The 10,286-nt window shown below is 50.0% G+C and overlaps 1 protein-coding gene across 1 annotated transcript; it reads right to left on the reverse strand.

The window, feature by feature from the left end:
- Window positions 1-2,425: 2,425 nt before the first annotated feature.
- On the reverse strand, window positions 2,426-8,986 carry LOC136367359 (zinc finger matrin-type protein 2-like; the record flags this gene model as incomplete). Its single annotated transcript, XM_066328899.1, is given in 6 exon segments — window positions 2,426-3,871; window positions 5,327-5,351; window positions 5,353-5,470; window positions 7,210-7,283; window positions 8,305-8,428; window positions 8,878-8,986. Coding segments are annotated over 6 exon segments (594 nt in total), but the record flags the coding sequence as incomplete, so codon positions are not given.
- Between the last annotated feature and the right edge of the window lie 1,300 nt (window positions 8,987-10,286).

The raw sequence follows: 10,286 nt of genomic DNA on the forward strand, positions 1-10,286 counted from the left end.
AAGCTTTGCCTTTGAACAGATGGGATTCTCCCCTGGGGACACTTTGTTGCCCCCACACAAGGAAGGCAGGACAGGATACACCTTGGGCCAAGCACTGACTGATCCAGGTGGCTGTCAGTACACAAGGTCTCCGCAGAGCTGGGACAGGGCGGGAATACTGGCTCCAGAGCTGTGGGGATGGTGCCACAGCACTGATGGGACTGATGGGAGCATGGGAGACCCAGGAGCCCTGACAGAGCAGGGGCTGGTGGCACAGACTCCCAGCACCACTGTACCAGGTCAAAGCCAGGCAGGAGGGAGGATTTCCAGGGATGTTGCCTATGGATGTTGTTTAGCTTTAACGCTGGCAAATGGCAGCAATGCCTGCCTAACTGGGGCAGCAGCAGTAGCTTGTGGCCTGAGCAGTGGGAGGACTGGAGCTCCTGCCAAGCGCTTAAATCTTTCAGGATGTAAAACTGGTGTAAATCACTGAAAAACCAGGTCTTTCTGCTAGTAGTCACAGGGAATGATTCAGCTAGCCTATACAGGGTAACACACAGGGCCAGGCTGCATCTCCTTCTCCAGAATCACTTCAACTCCCTGGTCCCAGTCATTTTACTGGCATGGTGGGAATGCTGCTGCTCCTCATCTTGTCCTAAGCAGGATGCATAGAGAGAGAGGGAAGGTGGATCAGCAGGAGAGGGCAGGGTTGAGGAAGTGCACAGACGCCTTCCAAGGTGCCCAGAAAAGAAAGAAAAAGGAGCATCTGGGTATTTGTGCTCAGCCCCTCATCCCAGGATGAGGCCAGGGAAGAGGTCTGGGAGAGAGAAGTGGAGGTGGCAAGACAGATTTATGTTTTTTTCTGGGGTTTGCTGTGATGCCTAAGTACTTCTCCAAACACTGCCATCAATATTTAGTGGGATGGAGTGGAGACGAGGGAGGCCAGGTGAAGCTGAGCACAGTCCCCAGCCTTCCTCCAGCTCCTCCAAGCCACAGGTCACAAGGAACTTGTGCCTCTGCCCAGGCACTGGGAACAAGCACCAAGCTGGCTCCAGGCACCCCAAAAGCACTTTCACATTGAGGACTCCAGGACATCCCAGCCTGGATGAGCAAACCATCAAAACAGCTCTCCTTACTCCAGGAGATCCCAGTTTTAACTTGTGGAAGATCTAATAAGTACTAGTAGGACAGAGCACCCAGCCTTGTTTATTGGTGAGGGGAAGAAGGGGACCTGCAGAGCTGGGTCTTCTCTCTCTCAAAGTAAAACCTCAAGTCCTGACCCATATGGGTACATCCAGCACCTCAAATTCAACATGTAGATGGTAAGGATGAACAAGGAGTCATGGAGAAGCACTGCTCCAGCACTGGGGCTGAGAGCCAAGGGTTAAACTCACTTAAGCAGTGGTGGGAGCAAAGGGTTAACGTGGCTGGTACAGGGAATGTTATCTGTCTCTTCTCTAAATATTATTTCCTCCCATGAAACCAGCTTTTCATCCTTGGCTAGAGGCAGCTCCCGCTGCTGGGAATCCAGCAGGAGCTTGTATCTGCTGCCGCACACACCACTGCTCCCAGCAAGCTGCCGAGACAAAGAGCTGCGCTCCCCCGGCGCCAGCAGCCCCAGCACGGGGAGGGGGCCGGGGCTTTGGCCCCCAGGGTGCAGGTGGCCTCGGGATGGGCTTGAGGATGATAGGCTTTACACCAAAGAGGAATCTTGTTACTGAAAGCACTGCACTGTGGAGGGATTTCCTCCCGTGTCACAGGGACCAGCAGCAGCAGGCAGGGACAGGCAGGGCCCAGCAGCAGGAGGCTGTGCAAACCTCACCACCATCCCAAGGTTTCTGGGGGGCTGTCCATTTCACATCACCCCTTGGGTGTGTCAGGATGGACAAGAAGATCAGGATACACCGTGGGAAAACCAAGACAGCAGTCACTGGCTCCAAGGTCATGAGCTGGAAAAGAAAGATGAGGGGTGCAGGGCAGCCTCTGCCCCCTCCTCAGCAGCACTAGCTGAAGGGCTGCATTGAGGGGCAGGGGTCTGCAAAGCTGGTGGCTGGAATAAAATGGCTGCTGCTAAATCTTCTCTGAAACATCCTAAACTTTTAATGTGTATGAAACCACGGCAGCATCCCTTTCGCACCCCGGAGGGCACAAAGGCGCGAGCGGCTCCGCTCTCCCATTCAGCCGGAGCCACGTGCTGCAGCCTGAACAGCGCTAGGAACGTGGCTGGAATGAAAGTCGCCCTCCCAGCCCGTGTGCTCAGAGAGCCAAAGTCAAAGGACTGCCAAGTTAAAAGGGTCAAACCTCCAAGGACAGCTGTATCTGACTGGCTATATATCATTTCAATAGCATCTTCAACGGGGATTATAATCTGAATTGAAGCGGAAAGACCTGAGGCAATGAAGCTGTCAGCAGGCTAAGATTAAGGAATTAAAACAGCAGCACAACATTACAGGATTTGTTCTAGATGTATTAGAAAGAGCAGGCTAAACACTGCAGCCTTCCCCAGGCTGGAAATTTCATACGAGCACGGAGAAGGGCAAGCGCAAGGATTTCATCAATATACATAGAAAGAGAGAGGAGAGCGAGACAGAGCTACGAAAACCCAGCCATGCAAAATATAAATCCTAGCTGCAGACGGAAATGAGTCACACAAGGTTTGACTGAGGTAAATAAAAGCAGAAATGAAGTGGATTTAGGGGAAGGCAGAGGTGAAAAGACACTGACAGCCAGTAGACAGGAAAAATGGCCCTTAATATACTAAGGCTGGTAAAATCTGGAACGCAGCCCAGCCTGTCTTGGACTGCCTGATGGGAATGAAGGTCCCCAGCCCTGAACTCCCTTTCCCTTCCATATTCTTACACCCATCTCCAGAATTACTCAAAAAAAAAGCCAAGAATGATGGCAATGGCCTGCCTAGGGCAGCTGGGAGCTGAGCCAGGAGAGGAGAGCACACACCTCACCTCTGCCACCATTGGGGTCCCCAGAAGGCCACCCCAGCTCTGTGCTGCTGGGAGACAACAGCAGCTCCTCTTGGTGGGAAACAGAAGCTCTTGAAATAAAGAAGGCATCAAAACCCCCCAAAGGGCCCATTAAAACATTCCATTTATTTCTGGCAAAAAATTGTACACACCTTCTTTAATTGGCTCTATCCTAGACCAGTCATGGGGAGGAATTTCCCCTACCTTAAAGATACTGAAATTATGGGATAAAACACAAAGAAAAGTAGGGAAGTCTCCCTTGCAGATAAAACACACAGGAAAGTTTCAGCAACCTAGACTCCATGCAGCCACCAGCTCTGCTCAGCACAAGCCATAAAGATGCACCTCTCACACTGCTTGCTGTGGCACATTTCCTTCATCAGGGGCTAAAAAAACTAAATCCCTGCCAGCATCTCAAACACAGCCTGGGTGACAAGTAGGGCCTGGCTGACAGCTAGATTAATCCTGAACCAGGCCACCTGTGCAGAATGTGCACTTTATCGACAAAAAATGTACCCAACAGAGCACTTCCCTGCACACACACGGCCACAGAGCAGCTGAGCAGCCAGATCTAGGACACAGAGGGAGAAGCTAATGAGGGCAGAGCTTGATCTGCAGCACAGGTAGAGCATGGAATCACTTTTCAACTCTCCCAGCCAACTTCTAGTGGGAGATATACATGTAAGTCCTCAATCAAGTCTTTGAAGAGTTATCCAGAGTTCCCTGGGTAAAAACAAACTGTTTAGGGAAAGAGGAGAGTCCAGAGCTGCTCAGTGGCTCTTTTTGGTTGAGCCAAAACCAGAGAAACCCATCACAGCTGCCATTTCATCATCCTCTTCAAAGGTCAAATCTTCCTCTGCCCGCCTCTTCTTCTCTCTCTGCTTCTCCTTCTTGTAGGCTTTGGCCTTCTCCTCCTGCAGCAAGGAACACAACAGCAAAACAATTTGCACCTCCTGAACTGAAGGACTTTTGAGACACCAGGTACTGCACAATTAACACAAATCCTGCCCACAGTAGCCAAGCTGTGCCTGAGGAAATAAATAAACAGCAGAAATCCTGGCCTGCCATCTTCAAGGAGGAAGTTCACCAGTGAATCCAGACCACCCCCTTTCCCAGCCAAGAGCAGAACCACACACACAAACAGATGAAATGAACAGATGAAATTATCAAACTCTCTCTTCTGAGCAAACATCCCAAGTTTTGCCTGGAATCATGGCTGAGACAAGAAGGAGCTGGTTTGAAAGCAGGAGGCCATTCCCTTGTCCAACACTTTGTGCCAGTGACTGTGATGCCTGTTGGCTCTCATCCTGCAGAGTGACAGCTGCTCACTGGAACAGAAGCCGAAGCTCTGAGCAGCTTTGAGGGGGGTTTTGGCATCAAAGAGTTTGCACTCTCATCAAAGTGCTTTGCTCTGTGAGGATCACGAGCCCTGGAACAGAGCCAGGTTTGTACTGGGTGACACCATGGCTTCAGCTCCCAACTTAGCAACTGCTCCCACCATTCTCATCACCATCCACCATGCTCCTGAACACAGCCATGCCCTGGAGAAAGTTACACGGGAGCTGAGGCTGATTCCTTCTTGCCATCCATTGACTGGCAGCAGTTTTTCAACCCACAGCACTGCCTTCGCTGCTGGGGCACCTCCCTCCTATTCCCCAAAGAGATGGGGCTCAGCAGCACCAGCCTGCCCGAGAGCAGAGCACGGGGCTGCTCTGTGACAGCCCCAAAGAGCTCCTCTGTGGTGAAGCAAAGCTCAGGGCTGGGCAGGGAGACTCAGCAGTGATTTGTAGCCTTGGTTTATGTGGTGCTGGTAGAGAAGAAGAACCCTAGAAGCTTTCCAGCTGCCAGAACTTTTTGGGTCGTCAAATAGTTGATTTGTCATGTTTATAACACCTAAGCCCCAGTTTAATAGAAATTTGCTGTCTTTTATCACCTCCTCACATATCTTGCACCACAACATGATGTTCACAAAGCCCTTCTACACTTGGGGAGGCCACACAGAAGCAAGTGCCCTGTGGAAGGAGATTCCAGATCCTAAGCACTGTGAAAGATAATAGATGAAGATGTAGATCTGCTACCAGATCACACAAGTTCCAACACAACTAGTGGGAGATATGGACTTGTGCTGTTCTCAGTGGAAATCGGAACCATCAAAAGTCACTCTTACACAGGAAGAGGGGGAAAAGGTTTCCAGGGACAGCAGTACAAACTTTCCAAAAGCAGAAAAACAAACCCCACTCGTAGGAGCAGACGAGAAGCCCATGTTACCAGGAACAACTCTTAGGAGGAACAAGAGTAGGAACCAGGGTTGATTTTCCCCAAAGAGGTTGCTGAGGAGCTTTGCTTCCTCAGTTGCTGCCCAGACTCACCTCCTCACGGAGCTCCTTCACTCTCCTCAAAGTCATAATCCTTCTGCTTCTCCTCCATCTTCTTCTTGTTCACCTCAAAGCGTTTCTTCACCTGGTCCAGGGTGGAACGCTCCACCCGCATGGACATGCCCAGATTCCTCTGGTCTGGAGAACACGAGTGCAATCAGCAATGTCCAGCAACATTCAGTGTTCTGCACAAAGTCTCCATCCCTGATCCAATCTAACAGCACAGCACCACCTTCCTGCCTGTCCTCCCCCTCAAAGCACCTTACAGGGATTCCTTAGGCTGGGGAGGTGGGCTTTAGGGGGATACCCTAACCCCCACAACAATCCAAACACTACTTGTAACAAGAACACAGACTATTCTCTAAAGGTTCCTTATTTGGATACTCCCTGTCATGTGGGTGCTTTGATGCTTCAGGAAATTTGATCTTGGACCAGTGGAATAAAAAAGGGTTGGAGTGTTGAAAAAGGAGCCAGAATAAAACTGACAGGCTGGCATTTCTCAGCTGTGGGCGATGCTAAACAAGACATGAATGGCACTCAGAGATCCTGATTACACAGGACATTCCTAGCTAAAGCAGAGAATATAAAGTCAGGCCTCTGATTCAGTGGCTCTTCAGAGCAGATTCACAGTTCTTCACTTGTGGGTAAGCCTATGCTGATGGGCCACCCCCAGAAATGCCTCTAACCCACATTCCTGAGTGGATCCAAACAGCCTGCTCACTCCAGCAGCCCTGCACAGGTTTGTCCCAGGGATGCAGCAGCACTTAGAAGCTTAAATTATACACCAGAAATTAGTAAAAGGGCTGCCAGGAACAGGCAAGTTTGAGCAGATTTATTGACTTGTTTAAAAGTTCCCTCACATACTCAAACTAAGGTACTGTGCAACCAGCCACTTTCCAATCCCAGCTCAACCCTATAAACTCATGTCCATCCACAGCCATGTCAGGATTTTTGATTCCAGATTCTCTCATTTGAACTTCTTGTTCATCTCTCAACATGTCAAACAAGGCAAGTTGGCACCTTCCTCCCATTCACACAAAAGCACAAGTTTTTAAATACTGTGTTTTCTTTTCTGAGCTACAGAAAATCACTCCTCAGGTTTCTTCTGAACCTCCTGAGCTCAAACAGCCCCATGTGCAGGTCCAGAGCACACACATCCCTGCCCTTTTGTAAAGGGGTGATTTTCTGACTCCACAAGGAGCCAAAACACCGTCATGGGCAGGAACAACATGCAAAGTGTGTCAGTCTGTCTTGCTGCTCCTTTACCTTCTCCACATTCCCCACTCTGAACATGTCAAGGAGAAGCAATACCCACAGTCAGATCAACGAGGGCATAATCCTGATCCACACTCTGGAGCTCAGGCATCAGCCACTTCTGAGCTTTATACTCAACTTCCACAAAAAAAAAAGTTTCTGATACAAAAATGGCCAGTCCCAGACATTTTGCTTATCTAAGCACTTCTTTACAGTTCCAGTGCTGTAAAAAGCCTCTCTCCAGACTTAGAGGAGACATCATGATTTGTGGGGTGGACTAGATGACCCCTGAGGGTCCCTTCCAATCCAAACTATTCTAGAATTTTCTGACCCTGCGTTTCTTGCAGCACTGACATGATGGATGGGGAAAATATGTCCACCAACCAGAGTACACCAACCACTGCTTCTGCTGGGCTTATTTCAGGAAAGTGGTCCAGAACTCTGGAAGTGTCAGGAGATAAGGGCAGCACCTCCACAGCTCTCATGATGAGCTTCTGTATCCTGATCTGCCAAGCTCCCTGATCCATGGGGAAGTATTCAACCCTCAGACACGGGTGATGCACAAAAGGAACAGTCCCTCCAACTCAACCAACCCTCCAATGAGGCAAAGAAATGGTCCTTACGTTTTTTGCCATTGATGTGATCCAAGAAGTTGATGGAATCTTTCACCACACAGTCACATACATTACAGTAATACCTGTCAGGAGAGACAGAAAAAATGATCCCCAAAACATAGCACAAAGCTCAAGCCACAGAAGAGCTATTTGAGACAATCTGCATGTCACTAGGGATACAGGACACTTCTCCAGGACACAAGGGCCCACTGAAGAGCAAGGGCAAGGGCACACCCAATGGAGGCACCAACCCTTACACTGACACCCCTGTGACATGACAGAAACCAATTCTGAGCAAATACCAGCCACAGCATCTTCCCCTTCCAGTCACAGCCCCTGGGTGGGATGGACTTTGTGACACAGCCTGCCCTCCCCCAAGGCAGGGCTGGCCAGCAGCTCAGGTTTCCATTGCACAGCCTCTCACCTGGCTGCAAGGGAAGTGCTACCATCCCTATCACCTCACAGTGCAACCCCCTGATGGGCACAGCTGTGCTCTCTGCCCATCTTGGGAGCTGCTGCAGAAGTCCAGCCAGGGGCTGAACTGCCATCCCTTGATGCTGTCAGGGCACCACTTCTCCCTGGCACTACTGCCCAGTGAGACACTAACAGGTTCACCCGTGAGGTGACACAAACTCAACACATTCTTGTAATGCTTTTGATGGCTTAGGTGAGCTCAGAACCCTTTCAGACTTTGGCGGAACACGATTCACACAAACAGTGGCCAAACATCATTCCTAAGAACAGCTATCTGGATTTCTCCCATTCCCAGTGCACAGACACTCAATCAGCAGCAGTCCTGGTCTCAGGGCAAGCAGGCCTGGTTAAAGACACTCAAGCAGGCAGAAGAGAACTGCCTCTGTTGGTCCTACAGGTGGGCAACACCAATACCAAGGAATAATGTCCAAAGGGGCTCAGCCTGATGGGTGTCTTCCATATGTTACCCCAGGAGACACAGTTTAGGTGTAGAAAAATGCAGCCCCACCATCCCAGGCTCCAAACACAGAAGGAGAGCAGCTCCTGGTGCCCTGTGAGGGGTCCCAGCTCTGTCACAGCTTCCCAGTCTAACCAGCATGATTCTGAGACCTCAATAAGACCACAACCTACCCTCCCATCTCTGACTGAGGGGTAGTTTTGGTGATGACAATGGTTTTCCCCAGCTTGGATTCCAGGTCCACTTTGTAGTCTCGGTGCCGCAGGAGTTCCCTTTTGACAGGCTGAGCTGGTTTGCCTAAAACATGAACAAAAGGTGAAGCTTGACATGGTGGATTTCATGTTCTCCTTGGTGCAGAGGGGCCTGCTGGGTATCTGGGACTGCCTGATCCATGCAGAAAACGCATCTTTGTTTCTAAATCAGTAAAGGATATAATTTCCTCCTCACTGGCTCCTGGTTCCTATTAGAACCAGGTACCTCTCTGAGGTATCTCCAGCTCTGACTTGAGTCATGTTCTGAGATCTTGTTTCCAGCAACTGACTGTTCCCCTCCTTCCCCAAAGAAGAGTCAGCCCCTGGAAAGGTTCTCAGTAATTTCTTTTGTCAAAAAAATATACTCAGTGGCAAACAAAGGAGAAGGTTAGGAGCAAGCCAGCTCTTTCCCTTTGGGATTTGACTTCTCACTGCTCTGTCCCTCCCAGATTCCATGGGTTTGGAGCCTCACTGCCAATCCAGCACACTACTCACCATCTTTCTTTTCCCTCTCCTCTGTGAGCCGTTTCTCTGCGAGTTTCTCATATTCATCCTTGTCCCACTTCCGGCGGAAGTCCAGGTTCTTGGTCTGGGAGGGAAACAAAGTTCATTAACATTTATTATACAGGCTGATCACCTCTGAGAGGGTAACGAGGTGGAATCACTTGGCTTGTGAGGCCAGTGCAGTAAATTAGGAGATTTATATCCCCCTGTCCTTTGCTTTCCATCCAGGAATTATGGATGTGGTTTAAGATAATCACTCTCAGCACACCTCTAGCTACTAGCAGAATAATTTCAGAGCACTAAAAGAAGAAATGAGTTGATCTTAACAGCTCCTAAGATGATCATCCAGGCTTTTGCCTTGAAAATCAGACTCAAATGGAAATGAAACTGATGGATCTCAGACCTGGGAAGTGCCCCCTGACAAACATAGCAGTAGGATTACACCTCCTTCTTCCAGAAGCCAAAAGAATCCAAGCTGCAATGTCAGACAAGGAAGCTATAAAACACAGCCCAAGCTACAGAGAGTTTGATTACACTGCAGGAGCAGGGAAGGCTGTGCCTGTCTGCTCTCAGCAGTGTCTACATGTTGCAGGCATCAAAGAGCCCAGATTGCCATGAAATCACAGGCACCAGTGCGGGATTTCAAAGTGAGCACATGTACAAACCAGAACGAGCTCTGAAACCCTGTCTGTCAAGGGCGGGCTTGGAGGTACCAGGGAAGGACCTGTACAAAATCCACAGGTTCTGCTGTCCTGCTCCTGCAGCTTCACATGGGCAAGGGCAGAAATACCTCCAAGGCATGCTGGCCCTTTGGGAGCTCCACAGAACTATGTGGCAGTGACAGGATACTTCAGTAGAATCTGGAACGGTTTGGTTGAAGGGACCCTAAAGATCATCTTGTTCCACATCCCCTGTCACAGGACTTCCACCATCCTTGGTAGTCCTTGGTATCCACCTTCCACTATCCCAGGTTGCTCCAAGCCCCATCCAACCTGGCCTTGGACACTTTCAGGGATGAGGCAGTCACAGCTTCTCTGGGCAACCTGTGCCAGGGCCTCACCACCCAGAGAGGGATGATTCAATCTAACCCTGCCCTCTGGCATGAGAAGCCATTCCCCCTTGTCCTGTCACTCCATGCCCTTGTTCAAAGTCCTTCTCCAGCTCTCCTTGGAGGCCCTTTACACTGGAAGGTGCTCCAAGGTCTCCCTGGGCATATTGGTGTTCAGTCTTCCCCAGACTAAACACCCCCAGCTCTCTGTGTCTACACGGTGGGCAGCAGCCCTTGGAGCATATCCATGGCCTCACTCCAAAAATCCATGCCTTTCCTATGCTGGGCCCTGGAGCTGGACACAGCATGTGCATGAAGACAGGGTGAATTCAGGTGAAGCTGGCATTGAAGA

Source organism: Sylvia atricapilla, chromosome 14 (assembly GCF_009819655.1).
Source record: "Sylvia atricapilla isolate bSylAtr1 chromosome 14, bSylAtr1.pri, whole genome shotgun sequence".
Taxonomy (NCBI): domain Eukaryota; kingdom Metazoa; phylum Chordata; class Aves; order Passeriformes; family Sylviidae; genus Sylvia; species Sylvia atricapilla.